The sequence below is a fragment of the Seriola dumerili genome, unplaced genomic scaffold (assembly GCF_002260705.1).
Source record: "Seriola dumerili isolate Sdu_G_001 unplaced genomic scaffold, Sdu_1.0 BDQW01000066.1, whole genome shotgun sequence".
NCBI classification, from domain to species: Eukaryota; Metazoa; Chordata; class Actinopteri; order Carangiformes; family Carangidae; genus Seriola; species Seriola dumerili.
In genome coordinates, this window is record NW_019174321.1 from 2759327 (window position 1) to 2776605 (window position 17279).

General features: G+C 40.6%; 1 protein-coding gene across 1 annotated transcript in view; it reads left to right on the forward strand.

Moving 5' to 3' along the window:
• The window catches only part of stab1 (stabilin 1), a 68698-nt gene extending 55027 nt beyond the window's left edge, over positions 1–13671 (forward strand). The window contains exons 63-70 of the mRNA XM_022742001.1: positions 1108–1273; positions 1714–1820; positions 2396–2515; positions 3157–3291; positions 3541–3645; positions 7776–7925; positions 9009–9113; positions 12420–13671. Coding sequence (XP_022597722.1) covers positions 1108–1273; positions 1714–1820; positions 2396–2515; positions 3157–3291; positions 3541–3645; positions 7776–7925; positions 9009–9113; positions 12420–12488 — 957 coding nt within the window. The 3' untranslated portion in view covers positions 12489–13671. The remainder of the gene's footprint in view (positions 1–1107; positions 1274–1713; positions 1821–2395; positions 2516–3156; positions 3292–3540; positions 3646–7775; positions 7926–9008; positions 9114–12419) is intronic.
• Positions 13672–17279: the final 3608 nt, after the last annotated feature.

A 17279-nucleotide genomic window follows, 5' to 3' on the forward strand; every position in this document is an offset into this window, starting at 1 on the left:
TCAGGAGAAGATATGAATTTTATGATTTTTTTGGATTGCTCAGGCCTTCATTAGCAAACAAAGCCACAGAGCTCCACTGTTGTCAGAGAAGTATTAAAACACATAAGTGAGCAGCACTGTTTCATCGGATGGCATATTCCTTCATTATCACGAATACACATACTGTACTTTATTGTGACTCAATCTTACACACTACCTACCTGCTGCCGGAAATACTCACAAGAGCAACAAATGTATATTAATCCACTGCTGGAAATAGTCCCAAACAAATTCACAATTTACTCCTGTTACTGCTGCTCTTCCAGAAAACTGTTTGTTGATTCATTAATCCACTAATATTTATCTTCTCATCTCACTCTTGGAAGGAAAGCAAAAAAGTATATTTCCCCAAATGTTGAACCAGGAAGCCAGATTTATTCTTGACGTCAGGGGTTAATCGAAGTCGAGCTGTAGATAACACAGTGTAGGTTTTGATTAATTGTCCACCTGCTGATAGAACCAGCGGAACAAAAGACAGATGTGTCGTACATGATCAAGCTATATTGTGCTTTAATTGTATTCCTCATGGTAACTATGTTTTCATTCTTTCATTTACTTTGTGATACAAGCGACTTCACTACTCAATATGAAACTGCACTCTGCTGGCACCGTATTTAAGTGTTTGCAGTGGCGTTGTCTTTTTTAATGAAAATCAGACAGAAAAATGTCTTTCTTTTTTTTTTTCAACTTGTTTGATGTTTTCTTCCCTGTCAACAATCTCCACCAGAAACTTGTAATTGAAAACACAACTAGCCAATCGCAGTTCCTAGTCCCCACATGGTATCTCTGTAGCTGCTGTAGCCCTGATGTGTAGTTACATTATTTAGTTACAGGACTGAAAACTGAACATCTGTGGCTGTCAGTCGGTCCTTCGAACAGCTGAGGTCAGATTCAAAATCCAACCTGTGGTTTCATACACAGTGTTTACAACCACATTGTAACAACCTCCTCCAGTTAATTGTGAATTACTTATTCTCACCTATCGGCTGTCCCGACCACAGCAGTGCATGCTGGAACTTGTAATCAGTCATTTACCTTGCCGTTGTCATTCTTCTGTGGTCCTGACAGATGGGGATGCATCTGTGCGTTGCTGGCTGGATGGAGGGGGGTAAGGTGGGATACCCAACACGCTTCCCCTCAGTCAAGTGTGGAGACAACCACGTGGGTCTGGTTATCTACAAAGACCCTGTGGACCAGAGCAGCAAGTACGACGCCTACTGCTACAGAGTCAAAGGTACTACGGCAACACAGTCTCTGTGTTCAGACAGAGGCAGGTCCACCCTACTGACAGATCTGTGGAAATGCTCCCTTCTTTTTAAAAAAAAAATGTATTACTGTTGCTCATAGTACTTGAACAGCATCTATTGTTTTATATGAATTTTTAAATTTGTCTTCAGCAGAGTCACCAACCTCTCTGTGGATTCAGTTTAACTCCAGACATTAACAGGCTGTTTGTATTGGCTTTATAATGCAGAGCTGAAAACTGAAAATTTTGAAAATCGAATGGGAAAAAAAGAAAAGAAAAACAGAATTCAATCATAAAACAAAGAAAACAAAAACCTCACATTTGAGAAGTTGGAATCGAATAATATTTGGTGTTTGGTCTTGATAAATTATTCAGAAAATATATAAATATAAAATAAAAAATATGAGTGATGTAATGTTTGTGTGCAGATGTTAAGTGTACCTGTCCTGCTGGTTACGTTGGAAGCGGAGACTTCTGTAACGGCGTCCTGACCAGCGTCCTCGCAACCTACAGTAACTTCTCCACCTTTTACAAGGTGAGTGTGACAGTTGGACCATTTAGATGTTTAATAATTCTAGTTTATTATTATTTGAGTCAGTACTTTCAGTTTTACCGTCATTCCTATCAGTAATAACAACATTCAGTGTGTTCATATTTAGAGCATGGTGCTGTGCTTGCATTACCTGATGAGCATTTTCATTCATGCTTCATCAGGACTATGTGGATATGGTTTGATCAGATTTTATTGACAATGGCCTGGAAACATAAGCAAACAACTGCTGTCACATTTTCATTAGTTGTTAAGTCCTGGTTAGTGCACAGAAGTCGATATTTGTACTCCCAAAAACCAGATGACCTGAGCTGACCTGAACCAGGTCCATGCACTGTAATCTACCTCTGTGGTCTGTTCAACTTATTAACTTTGGATCCTCTGTTCAAAACTCTAAATTTGTGATGTGTTTGTGTGTTGTTACAGTTGCAGGATTTTACAAAATATAAGCATGTATCACAGATGGACTATCACTGATGGATTTTACGTCTTGACTGTAAATCTAAATAACTTCGCTGTCCTCTCCATCTCTCTCTCTCTCTCTCTCTCTCTCTCTGTAGTTGCTGTTGGATTACAGCGGCTCAACCTCAGGTGGCAAACAGCTCGTTGAATTTCTTTCTCACAGGAAGTCTGAGGTGACGCTCTTTGTTCCTCATAATGCCGGCTTTGCACCAAATCAGGTGATGTACAACCTCAACACTTCAATAGTTATTTAATAATGACTAAAAGGGTCTTTAACATAAAAACATTTAGAAACACAAAACAAGACATTAAAAATATAAAAATAAACAATTTTGACATATGTATGTTGACTAATTAAAATATCTAAAGATTAAAAAAAGAGGCCCAAGGATTGAGCCCTGGGGTACTCCATACATCATGTTGGTTGTTGCATTATTTAATTTGTTAACGATAACGAGGATCTACATTTCCAGTATCCAATAATGGCCTTGCATTTCTGATTTAATTAATATTTAGAACAAGTCACCTCTGTGCTTGTTCAGATGTATGCTATTGAGCCTGGAAAGTATATGAGTATTTGAATGTTTTTAATGTGTTTATTGTGTTTCATATTATATATACTTGTAAGTAAAGGATTAAAACAAAGAACATGGATGACAGAGTTTCAGTGAAGTGTACATCACTTACATGCTTTGATTTTTAAGATAGAGACGGATCAACACCAATGCATATTAACTATATTAACCTAATCAAATTTTTAAGGTTTGGAACTGAATTATTTCCATCAGGATACTAGGTTCAAACAGATGGAACGGTCAGTGAAATCTAACGTGTTTCTACTCTGTGTTTGTGTGGTTAGACTCTGTCTGGTAGAGATCTTGAGTATCACATCTCAGCCAATAACAGCGTGCGACCATTCATGGATCTGAGACATGAAGAAGTCATCACATCGTGGCTCGGGTTCAACCTGACGGTTACCCATGGCAACAATGAGGTCAGAAACACACACACACACACACACACACACACACACACACACACCCCTCCCTGGGTGTCTGTGGTTCATCACCAGGTGTCCACAGGAGAAGTTATAGTTTTTGACAAATATATTAACAAATTACTATTACGTGTTTATATAAAGCTTAAAACTGCTAAATAAGGGGACTCAAAGTGTTTCCATGTTTATGTTTATGTTCATAAAGTTTGATTTTGCGTCTCTGTTATTGTAAATTATCTCCCTCAGAGCTATAAACTGGTGAACAAACGGCTGCTGTTGGAGTGGGACATTCCCGCTGTAAACGGGATCATCCATGTTATCGAGGCCCCGCTGACGGCGCCCCCGCCACTGGTGAGTAAAGATGGTTTAACCCTGAGCTTCTGACAATTAGGACAACTTCTTCCTCTGATTGTGAACATGCAAGTCACTCACTAGATTTCAAGCCAATTGAGTTTCAATTTACCATTATGCAAATATTAAGAGTTGGTTTGTCAAGATAAACACAAACACACAATGAGATAAGGTCATTAAAAAAGGTGCAGTCAAACCTCAAATAATGAAAAACTATTTAGAAAACATGATGGAAATATGACATTTCTGTTCTGTTGGTTTCATGTACAAATGTGAGGAATTACAGTCTCCTCATAGGTCCACACAGATCTGATGTTTTTGTCTTTTTGGTGGATGTTTTAAGTCACATTCTTCATGTTCGTTAAGATTAATTCACTAAAGCTGTTCCCATTGCTCTTTAATTTGCAATTTAATTTTATTGATAAACCAACATTTCCATCTCAGCCAAGCACCAAATTTAATTTGAGATATTTCTTTCCCCTCAGGTTTATTAAAGCACAAATTGAAAATGCACATAAAAACAGGTGGATGGAAACCCACCTATTGAAACACATTGTGTAAAACCTCATATGCCCACTCACCCAAATCCGCCTGACTTCAGCTTTTAAGTGACCTTATCTTAAATGTCCATAAATCCACTTTTATGATCCTGTCAAACACAGTCACAGCAAACATAAAGAAACTTCGCACTTAGCAGTTGTAGGTCTCTTGGGATCTGGTTCCTGATGCCTGTTTGTGATGGAAATCTTGCGAGCTGGCTGCCTCGTGATGGAAGAAGTTTCAGGAGACCCAGATGTCTTAAGCAGAAGTATTTATTGAAGCGTCGCCAAGGAGAATGGAGATGAGCAATACAAGTTAACACTGTGAAATGCCGTCCAATTCTGAAGGCTGTTGTTACAGGGTCTATTTAAACCCAGACTAAACTCACATAACACTTGCTACATGTCCAAATAAGGATGTTCTTTATGGGCCAACAACATCTATCCCATGTGAAGATGCTGTTGTGTACCAAATCCTGAGCAATGAATTACATTCACTTAAGTGTATAAGGAATCTTAAGGTAAGACAGCCTGACCCTGAGCTGAAGGACCCCTGTGTTATGACTATTCCCTCCCTAGGCCATATCTTTACAACCTTGGTTGTTATGCCAACTGGGCCAGCTGGATCCTGGTAACTGGACCCGTCATTGACGTAGTGCATTCCCCAGCCCCTTGCCTAACCTTAACCGTCACAACTGAAAGCCTAACTCTTACCCTAAAACGCTCAAACAGACATTTACCCCACAAAACTGTCGGACCCCACAGGAATCATGGGCTCCGATGAATACAGTAAAGCGAGCATCATAAATTGATTATTTTTATCATTCATAAACTTGTTCGTGGACTGTTGCAGTTCTGACCACTGCCATCAGAAGGCGCCATGGCAAACTTCTCTCTCTGTTGTTGCTAGGCAACAGTTGTAGCAGAGAGCAGATGGCTGTGTTTAGTTTCTTGGCAAAGTTTTCAGTAAATCAAGATTTAATTAGCTGAGTTTTAAACATTTCCATCCTGATAAAGTCACAAGTGATCAATTTTCATGATGTGAGGATGAGATCACAACAGATTAATCTGAACGCTTTGGCAAAAAACAACTATTTGTCTGTTTCCCCAAATGACTAATGTTCAGTGCTCAGCTTACTTCCTGTTGTCCTCGTCCCGACCACGTCCTGTCTGTGGACTGAGTCAGATTACTTTGATCTCAGATACACCCTGGGCAAATTACATGTTTTGTAGATTTTGTGATTTTTGATGTACAAAGAAGTGAATACAAGCCCTGCAGCAAACAGACATTAAAAAATAAGCCTGTCTTCAAATGTTAATACACTGTTAGTTTTTATTACATGACGTAAAAAAAAAAAAAAAAATCAAACACTAATTGTGGCATGAGGTTAGGCACTCTGCTAATTAGTGGATCCTTTTATCTTCAGGTTTTGAATTATTTTCTTTTGAACATTCTCCGGCTACATAAACTGTGAATAGGTGTCTACTTGCACCCGCATTCTGTGTCAACACACCTTAATACTTCTGTATTTTAATCAAGTATCTGCTGAAAAATAAAGCGTGAAAGTCAGAAGCCTGCAGATGTTACTGCAGTGTAATGAAACATATTTCACACTTCACAGTTCAGTTCCTGTATGACCACATGATTACACTGATGCTGACACAGCTCAGCAGCAGGTGGAGGCCGTCACATTTTGGCCAATATCACAGATCATGTGGTGACGTCCTGCTGTGATTCACAGTGGAAACAGGAATGAACGAGGTGTAGCTCAGACAGCTGGGCCGTACCAGTGGAAAGAGCTACATGACATAGTGAATAAATAATTCAATTAATTATTACATTGCTGTGCATCACTACACTCTAACAATACTGAGGACATTTTCATCTGAGTGTTTTTGTATTTACTCAATGACTGACGAGTTATATGTGTTTTTCTTTTTGCTCTTTGAATGCATTTTCTTTGACATCCCTGGAACTAATTTTAGAGGGTAACACTGCATATATAACGGTGACGACGCATTTAATCCATTTCATTTAAACTCAGCTTCGGAGTTGTGAAACTCATCATGGTTGAGAACAAACCTTAGTTTTAAAAAAGGCCTTGACACAGTTGTGGTGTAGGAACAGACTGCACATTACTGAGCCGCTTGCTATCAAATAAATCATGTGTACAGCCTGTGGGAAGGTGAGGACGGTAGAAAACTGTAGATTATGACAAACACGGCAAATATTTCCTGAATCTCTTTTGTTGAAGATTCTTTATTCTTATTTTGGGCACATCCCAGAGTGTCAGTGTAGAGACGTTGCAGAGCCTCAAGGATTAACCAGAAACAGGCCTGAGTGCTGCTGTTTTATGGTCTCCTCCTCTGAGCGTCATCACGTTATCACACATTTACACAAGGTCACTGAGTTCTCAACAGCACTCAGCAGCCACCGACACGTTTCCCTCTCGGTGTGAAAGAGCCTGATCACATGGGAGTTTAACACATTTTGTATAAAATTGTGAGACACTTTAAAAACCTTTTTGACCATGTTGACTCCACCAGGGTGGTTTATTTAAATCCTGGTCATAAATGATTGATCCTCGTCAAAATACTACATATTTTTAGGCTATGTGGATCATTAAAGGAACTTTAAAATTTGTATTATTTGATGAAAAAATTAAATTGGATTTTGTTGTTATATAATCTGTCTGAACTGTAGATGCATTAAGATGAACACAAGTCAAAACAAGCATCTATCTGAGAGAGAGATGAAGATAATTTAGCATATTTCAGTTTATGTCCTTCACAAAAACTCAAATCCTTGTGTAAACTGCCAACACCTCAAAAATCTGTAACTCTGTTGACGTAACACTAAACCTGTTCAGTTTGATGAGTTATTTGGACATGTGAAGTGTTGGTGGCCTTCTACCTTTACCCCACATACTTTTAAGTCAGTCTGTATGTATTGATATGTTTGAAGTGTTTGGCAAACAATGAATTTCATAATTATTTCAATCTGCGTTGCATTTATTGGTATTCTGCTTGTAAATGTGTTATTCAATTACCAAGATTATGATTTATAATGTTTTGTAGAAATTATTTAGTCGCCCAAATGTTATTTGTTCTCTTCAATACCAAACTGTCCGCTAAGGTTTCTAATAAAGGGGCGTGTCGAATCATTAAAAGACTTAGGTGAAGGATTTGTCTCATGTGGCGGCCTAAAAGATACACGATGTCCGGGTCAACAGGGTCGAGGAGCTAGAAACGATCAAATAAGGGAACCTGGATGTTCCTGTGGACATGTGACATCGCCCCTGTCTGTCTTCTGATTGGAATATACCATTAATTAATCATTTTAACTGGCTGAGATTTTATCTTCCTCTGGGGAAATAACATCTCCATGGCAACAGTACAGCAAAGTGTAGCTGTTGCCATGGCAGTTAGAGCTGGACAGATAAAGAGCGAATGTGTAACAGCCACTGGTGAGGATTAAAAGTGTAATCTGATGTCCTCACATATGTAACAATGCTTATGTGTGTTTGTTTTGCTTATGTGTGTTTGTTTTTGCTTATGTGTGTTTGTTTTTGTTGCACCCGTCACCTGCAGATTTCCCATGATGCCTCCCGACGGCACGCCCACTCCAGCGGAACAGCCGCGGCCATCTTGGTGTCGCTGTTGCTGGTGTGTTTGTTGGCTGCACTCGGCTACTACGTCTTCAAACACAAGACCGATGCTTTCCGCTTCCACTACTTCAGAGTGAGATACACACACACACACACACACACACACACACACACACACACACACACACACACACACACACACACAGTTGCAGAGCTGGTGTGAGCTGATGTTGTATCTGCTGATGGTGACCTTTAGGTTAAAAGAAGTGAAACTGGCTTAAATGTTTCAGTGGCATCTTTAATTAGTGCATGAATTAATTAATGACCTTATTACAGGAAATATAATAACCTTGATTATAAACTGACATCCCCCCTAGTCATCATGAATTTATTTCCTCAGCAAAACACAAAACCTGAACCTTCAGAAACTCCTGAAGGTTACAATTTACGAAACACATTCACCATAAGCAGACTTGTAAACAATCGCTGGCTTTGCAACATGAAGGTTACAAACCACCTATAACTCAACACTGTGTAAAGAACCTGATTGCTACTGATGTTGTGAACATGTAATTGTTTAGGCCTCGAATATAAGACGACCACACTGTCAGTCCTGCAGTTGGTCGGTCAGTCCACTTTGGTCCAGACTAAACTATGTCATCAACTACTCAAACTGAGCTCCATGGGACGAATCCTACTAACTTTTCTGATCCCTGTAGCGTCATCAGCTATTCAAAGTCTTTACTAATTCCCTGTAGCGTCACCATGAGGTTCACATTTACGTTTTTGAATGAAATACTACTGGATGGATTAGCATGACATTTGATACACATGATGAATTATAATCAGTTCCCTCAACTTTTTCTGCAGCGCCATAAATCAAGTCAAAGTTTCAGTTTGTGCAATGCTTTGGTTTATAACCAAATTCTTTTGCACATTTTAGCATGCTAACACACTATACTAATAAAATAACCATTATTCAGTCTGTCTTAAAAGAATTAGTGGATGCTCATATGAATGTTGAAACAGGTCTGATCATGAGGGATTGGAAGTGAAGAAGTGTCTCGGCACTTAAAGGAAGATGTAGAGCAGATATTAATGTCGGGAGTGTTTGATATTATAATCCTTTTGTTAGAAAAAAACAAACATGGTGTTAATCAGTGATTCAGCTGCTGCTAACAGCTGACAGTGCTTCCTGTTGTTTCCTCCGTGACAGAATGAGGATGAGGATGGTACAGCAGGCGGCAGGACCAAACCCGCACTGGTCTCAATCCCCAACCCTCTGTACAGCGGCTCCAGGGCCTTCACGGAGCCATTTGGGGTGAGTTGACTAATCTGAACATTCACGTCAGGAGGAGAGTCTGAGCTGCTCGTTTGTTTTTTTTTAAACTAAACCACGAGGATCCCGACAAAAGTGGCTGTTCAGATGGAAAACAGCTCTGTGTTAGAACAATGCAAGGAGCTGTTTTGGTTGGGGTGTACTGGTTCAGTCACTGGTGAGAAAGGAAATACAATCCAGAAAGTCCAGTTTCAGTAACAGATCAGTGAAGGAGCAAAGATATCCAGAGCGGATCCTCAGGATTGTCCTCAGTGCTGCTGATCCAGGCGTATTTTATTTAAATGAACCAGTATCAGCTGCAGTAAAGCAGATCAAAGTCCTCTCTTTACTCCACTGTGTTTGTCCACGTCAGCCTGCTGGTGTTGCAGCGTTACTCTCCTTAATGACAGCTCTACACTGCCACCACTTCATCACATATTCAAGTGAAAACTTGAGTGTGTGTGCAATTATTTGGGTCCGCCAGTTACTGACAAAGTTCAGACAAAGAGGTCAGTAAATTCATAGATTCACTCAAATCAGATGAAAATTATAATCGGTAAAAATAAAGAAGTTTGTTGCTGCTGTTCATCGTACTTTGTCTTTATATCCCGTTTATTTTTTTATTACCGCTGCAGGGACCAGTTGAGTAAATGATCTCTGTCTGTGACTGACTGAGTGAAGCCCATCCCTGTGGAGTTTGATTTTTTCTTCGTGCAACTAACCTACCAATTAAAACTTGATTGACTAAGACTCTTCTTATCGACTTATGTTTGGTCGACTATTAGAGATTAAAGATTTTATTCAGATTGAACTGCCAGCTGTGGCGGCTTCCCAGACATTTTTCCAGTGGTTTGTTGTCACTTCTGTGGGTTTTATCCATAGACCGTATATAAAGATAGTGGATTGGATGTAGCCTCCATGACGTCACCCATGCGTTTCTGAGGAGTGGTTTTGAAGCTCAGAGTGGGCTGCTCTGCTGTCGCCATCTTGGCAGTCCCTGACGCATACGCTCACCTACCTGTCACTCAAAGCGACACACCCTCAATTATGTATAATATTGTACTTTAATAAAATTTCTGCTGTAAGGGGATTGACTTGCTTTTGGAGCCAGACTCAAGTGGCCATTCAAGGAACTGCAGTTTTTGGCACTTCTGTGTCGGCTGGATATCAGAGTTGATCTACCAATTAACTTTGATTCTTGATGATTCGGCTACATTTGATAAATACCAATGTTACGTGAAGCGTATCTCAGAATTTAACTTCAAATTCTTCTACATTCAATGAGAGAGCATTTCTTTTGTTTCTTTTGTTTCCTTGAATATAAAACTATGAAAAATATTGTCTAAACTGTAAAGACATTTCCCTGTTTGGTAATAATAAAAGAAAACCTGCACCATTGTCATCATTATGCATATTTAAAAAAATAAATTCTGTCACATACTGATGCATATGGACTGTCAGTGGCAGATGCTTCGACTAAGTAGACACATCCACTTTAATTATCACTTGGATCACAGGACACAAACTGAAAGTCTAGACTCTAATTCATCTGCACTGTTTGTGTTGACAAGACATTAGCCTGATATCTGCAGACAGCTGTTAGACAGTGTTAGCTCTCCGGCAGGAACAGACTGAACAAACTACAATCCACACACTGTTCACTCCACCTCCACAGCCTCACATCTCGTAGCCAGGGATGATATATAATATATATCTTGTCAACACTCAAAAACAGAGCTCAGATCAATGTTCAGGCTTTTGCCAGTCCATCCCTCTTGTCTGTATTCGTTACGAGCTATCCAGAGTCACCTAACCATCCTGAAACGTGAACATTTTTTTCAGACGCTCCAGGAGCATCGCCTTGTACTGTCCTTTTCTCTGTGATCCCATAAGGATGACAGCAAAAGGTCGCAAAGCTGGTTCACATCCTTTTGTTAATTATTTGTTATCATGTCAGAGCATCGGCCTGTCCGGGTTTGAGAAGAGTGGTTTCTGGCCAATGTTCATTCTGACACTTTTATTGAGAGAGTTGAAAACGCCATTTGACAGATTCTGAGAGTGGAATCTAAAAAGTGGAGGTCGTCACTACATGGACACAACATTATGGTTATTCCCATATGACATGAAGGCGGGAAAAGTCACCACCACGACATCTCACCTCTTGTAATGGCAGCTCACACACACACACATACACACACACACCACACAGTATATGTGGACAGAGAAGACATGAATTTAAAATAAGGCTATAATTGTCATGATGTACGATATTTATTGGTACTTAAATTCTGTCAGATCTTGTCGCTTTGTTCATGAAGCTAGTCTTAATATCCTTTTAAATTGGCACATAAATTACTGACAGCATAAAAATCCTGGTTATTTCTGTTTTTAGCAAAAAAAACAAAAAAACATTCAAGTTCTTTTACTTTAATAACTAATAATGATCGTTATTCCTTACATTGATCATAGATTTTAGTACAGAGTCTTTTGAATAAATAAAAATGACAAATTAAATTCACGTAAAGATAAAAAACAAATATCTGAGGCTGGTTGGACACAGACACTGCTGTGTTATTACTGTTGTTTACTGTGTGTGAAGGACACGCTGCAGTCTCCACTGTTCTCAGTGTCTCTCAGTAGTTTACACATTCCTTCTCCATCAGAGAGCAGGCCGACTTCACTTTGTTCTCAGCTGTGTGCATTAAACTCTGATCCTGCAGGTCTGACAGCAGTGAGATCAGAGTTATACTCCAGTTTAGAGTCAGCTGTTCAGCCACTGTGGCTGCTGCCTGACACAATCTGGGGTTTCTATCCACATGTAGAGCAAAATCAGGGAAAGAAAATGTTAATTAATGCACATTTCCTTCCACAACTGTTATGTGAATATTAGGAATTGGTTCATCGAGATAAACAGCTGGTGCCTAATTTTCCCGTCGGGTGTCATTAAACCATTGCAGAGGAACAGGGTGCAACGAGATGACGTAATGAACAGAGCAGCAGTCAAACTGTTGTTTTCATCTCTTCAGTGGAAATTTAAGTCACTTTTTTGCATTTACTTTTTTTTCTTTTTTTTGTTCATTAACTGAATTTTTAGGAACATTTGTATTTGCTTTGTAGTGGAGAGTTAAATCCAGACCACCGTCATATCTCACTGTGAAATATATGCGTACAGCCAGGACACCTACTGCCCGACTGGATTAATCTGGGAAATATTCATGTTATGACCAGAATTATTTGACTCCCTCCAAATACTCAAGTGGATATTTGGTGTGGGTTCCCTGGTTTGATCATTTTCTCTCCTTCCTGCAGGACACCACTCAGGGGGTGGAGCCGGCAGAACCTGAAGAACCTCCAAAGATCCTGGACTTGGACCAGTAAAACCAGCTGAACCAGTGAAACTGGAGCTGTCTGTTTACAAACCACAATAACCTGCTGGCTGCATGGTTCAGCTTTTTGCAGTTCATTTATATCCAAATAACAAATAAAAGTTGTCGGTTTACTTAACCCAGATGTTCTCGGGAAGGAAAGCCAAATCAATATTTTTTATTATCAATCAATCAAATGATTCCTGTTTAATATAGAAGTGTCTCTGGTAGCTGTAAACCGACCAACTGATTTTTTTAGGCTCTTTTAGCTCCAAGTTTTGGTTTTATGGCACATGTTTGTCTCAGCAGCAGCAGGCAGCTGTTTACAGAGAAAAAAACTTTCAGCAGCTGAACCTGATATTTCCCTCAGGAGTTGGTGGAGATCAAAAACAGTGAAAGGGAATGAACATTGTATTTAAATTTACCAGGTGGACACAAACACGACTCCAGTGGGACGATCATAACCTGAGTTCACTGGATATGAAAGAAGGCAGCTGTTTGCTAATAAGTTAGCCACGGCTACTTTATGCTTTTATTGTTAAATAAATAATTCATTCATTTGTTAGACTCTTCTATGATGAGACAAACAGCTTGGCTTATAATTAGCTTATGGCTTATGTGTCACCAAACACATTATCAGCCCGTTGAAGTTGTTTTTGTTTGCACTCGAGTCCATCGTGCAGAGTGACAGAACGATGTAAACAGATGACAGTGTAAGTGCAGTTGGTTGTTAAAGGAAGTGCTTCAGCAGCGCTCCTCAGTCAGTCACTGTATCAAACCCCCCGCCCCATTTTAGATAATTGGTTTTGATGGACCCGACCTGTCCCAGGACAGAAGTAAATCTGTTTGAATTAGAGGGGGGCCCGACCCATCTGTGAGAGCAAATAAACATGAGCTCGCTTATTAGTCTGGTTTCCATGGAAGTAGAGAGTTGATTATTAATTCAAAGACAATGCCTGATATTAAAGCTTTATTCCTCTGTGCCTTGGAGCTCCACCACTGTCAAAAACACATCGGTGAGCTAAACTGCTGCACTGGATGACATGTGCCTTCCTGCCCATGAACACACACGCTAGTTTATTTTGACCCATTCCTACCTACACCATCCTGCTGTTGGAAATGCCCACCGCAGGAACAAATGTGGATTAATCCGCCATTGAAAATAGTCCCCAACAACTGTGCTATTCCCATCTGTAACATCTGATTAAAAACTACAGTTTTCAGCTTTTTCAGCAAGTCACTGAGCTTTTTTTTTTTTTTTTAAAGAAATTTGTGAGCTGATTGTAAAGATTTACGTCTTCAGAAGAAACAAACAGGATGGGGGGAACACCAGCCTCATCCTTTAACTCATTCATACAGAGAAACTGGCTGAACACAAAGTACTGCCACACTGGAGCAGCTGCATTTCCTCAAACCACCAAAATGTTCACCATCGTTTAAAATCACAACCGCTGAGAAGACATTAAACTCAATCCATCTGACAGTCTGCTGTGTTTTGGGTTTTTTTTTGTATTTGTGCTGAGTTTGTCAGAAAACATTTAAATTACATTAGAGGCGGTGTGGAGGAAATCAATGCAGGCTCACCTGACACCGCGGACCTGTCATAACAAGGTTTCTGTAGGTAAACCTGGGGAAGGACCACCACTGTTGTTGAATCCAAACAAAATGTTTAATTTGTTAAGTAAAAAAAAACATTACTGCTACTCTGTGCTACTATCAGCAGCTTCAACAACCTCCTCTTAGAAAGAAGAAAGAAATTCATAAGACTTTGCTCCTTGAAGTCACTTTCATTAATTTCATTAGCTAGCTTAATACGATCACCTGTACAGTTCATAAGCTGCTTAGGAAGGACAGGGACACAGGCAGGTTCAGGGTCAGGAGCGAAGGCACAAGCAGAACAGGAAGGAGGCAAAAACCACAGTCCACAGCATGAGAGAAGTGATGATTTATCAGGGAACAAGTCCAACTGACAGGTTTAAAATACTTAGAGAACTGACGAGGAAACTGGGAACAGGTGTCTGACAGGGTGGGGAAGGTCAGGTGACTGGGATTGGAGGGAAATCCGGGGGCATCTGGCGGCCGGATGGAGAATGGCAGTTGCTGGAAACTTCCAGAGAAATGCAGGACGTGGGGAAGTCAGACTGTGACGGAGGCAGAGCAGAAAACAAAAACAGGACGGAGGCAGGAATCATGACAAATGGTCCAGTGGTCAAATTCATGCTGATAAAGCAATGCAAAGATCAGCACTGCTTTTGAAACACCACAGTTTTGCAGGTGTTTGGTCATAAACCGAAATATTTGCCAAATTCAAACTCGACCTCATGGTGGCGTTAGATAATATAGTAATTTATTCTGAGGGAACAATAGAGATCTGTTCCATACTTCAGCCTAAAGGTCAACCTTATTGGTGGCTCCAGAGGAAATGAAGGGGATCACCAAAGTCATCAGGTTTCATCCTTTGGAGACCACAAATATATCAAGTTTCATGGCTGTCTATGAAACCGTTATTGACTTATTTCAGACGGACTGGCATCCCCGTCCTGAGAGCTACGCTGCTAGTATGGCTAAAAATTGAAAGATGAATCGATGTTATTATTTTCAGTCCTGGTGTTTGTTGAAGTTGACGAGCTGACAGGGTTTTCAGTTATGATCCTTTGTTGGCTTCTCCTTAATTTCTTTGCTGCCAGATCTGATTTTGTTTTTTTATTTTTTACCTGTTTTGTTTACATGAAAACCACAGAAATCCGTCTTCACTCTGATTGTATCTGATGTGTCTGTGTCTCTCATCTGCCTCTACATCTGTTCCTTCACCACTTTTGTTTTTCCACGTGACCGCCTGAACTGAAGAGATGTGTTTTGTTTACACAGCCAGCAGGTTTTTTTTTCTTCACTCAGGTTTTCCTGTGTGAAAGCAGCCATGTTGTTTATGAAGGAGGGAACCAGTTTGTTTCTTCTCCTTCCTCTCCTCGGCTCCTCTGTTCAAATCTCCAGGCAAAAAAAAAAAAAATAGAAATCGTTGTTATTCTGCTGCGTCTACAGCTGGCTCACACTGTAAAACCCCAAATGCTTCCTCTCTCTGTAGACCTTCACTTTAAATAGCTTTCCTACTCTGCTGCCGACATTCAAGACACAAAAAAACAAGCCTGACCTCCTCCCCCCTGCTGTCCATGTGGCCGTCACACAGTTTAATGGCTTGACAGCTCAGCAGAAAGCAGTGCACACGAGGAACATGGAGCAGTGTAATTCTACATTTGAGCCGTGTTGAGATCAGAATATCTGTGATGAGGTAACCTTTTCAAAATGGAGCGCGAGCAGTTGTGGAGGTTTCCCCGCCTGCTGAGCTCCCTTCCCCCAACGCACAAAGAGCCGAGCTGCAGCGCTGGCTGCACAGCAGAGCAGCTTGGAAATGGTTTTGCCTGAGAAGCAACGCTGTGGGGGCAGAAAGGGGGCGGGTGGAGTGAAGACCGGAGACTCTGACCTCTACTGCTGCAGGCTGGCTGGCTGGTTTGCCGCCATGGCCGACCTTATTTACAACCGGCATTGTCGGTTCACATCTGACCTCCTGTCTGAACAAACATGTCCTGATCAGATCTGAGACAACACTCTGTCTTTGTTAAAGAGCTGAGAGTGACAGCTGGTTACTGTGCAGAGGAAACCAAGGAGCTTATGTCTCGCAGTCAGTCTCTCTTTTGTCTCTCATGAGCCTGACGCCCGGCCATATTTGCATTTAGCACGTAATTTACATACTCAGCTCTGATTGGGCAGTAATTTCCTCACGTCTCCAATTCTGACATATGCGTCCGTGACATCACTCATAGGTTTCTGAAGAGTGGTTTTGACCGCTGTTGCCATCTTGAGTTCAGTGTCTGACTCCACTGAACTCCTGGCTAATCCACAAATGGTCAAAGAGGAGGAGTGCGTGTGATGTCAAGACTTCGGTGCAATGCCGGCTTGTGGCAAGCATACTGTCTCACTTTTGGAGTGAGCCTCAAGTGGCCATTCAAAGAAGTGCCATTTTTGGTACTTGCTTGTTGGTTTCATTTTTCAGCTCTTGAGTTGATTAAAAGGTTTCTTGGTTCCAGGAAAAGTTCCTGTAGTAGAATAGGGTTGATAGCTTTGCAGAAACTACTGGAAAACACAGCAAACTACTTTTAGCTCCTCATGCCAAGCTGGCCAGTAACCTGATCAACACCCCTGCACAGGTCACATCTGCAGAGGGGCTGCCACCTTTTCAAATATGTTCAAACTAATTAGAAGAGGCATGTAATTAAAATACATGTAATAGTTTCTGGTGCCTCCTCCTTCACTTGAGGTGGCAAACTAGCAGGTGAGTCCTCAAATTTGCTATCGTTGTAAAGTAAGGCAGCACTTTTTACAAAGTCGGCAAACAGACTTATCTTTGTTGGTAATTTTGCCAACTACATTGAAGAAAATTCTTCCACATACTGTTTCTCCGATGTTTCTGTGTTGTGATTTTTCGATCAGCACAGCTTTGCTCGCAGATGTTCTCCTCCAGTTTTATTTATTAGCTTGGTGTCCAATACGCAGCAGGTCAAGCTGATAGTGAATTTTGCTGCACCACAATGCAAACTACTTCAAATGCTCTGATTCGCTTGTAGATGGTAAAGTTTGAATTCAAACAGGTCAGTTTGAATATTATATCCTTGCTCTCTCATTGGGTTGACCTGATGAACCCTCCAACAACCAATTTGTCAGTCTGAATCCCTAATGTGGTTCACTGCTCTAAAGCATGTCAAACAACCTTTATAAACCAAAACACGAAACTCAAGACAGACTGTTCTCC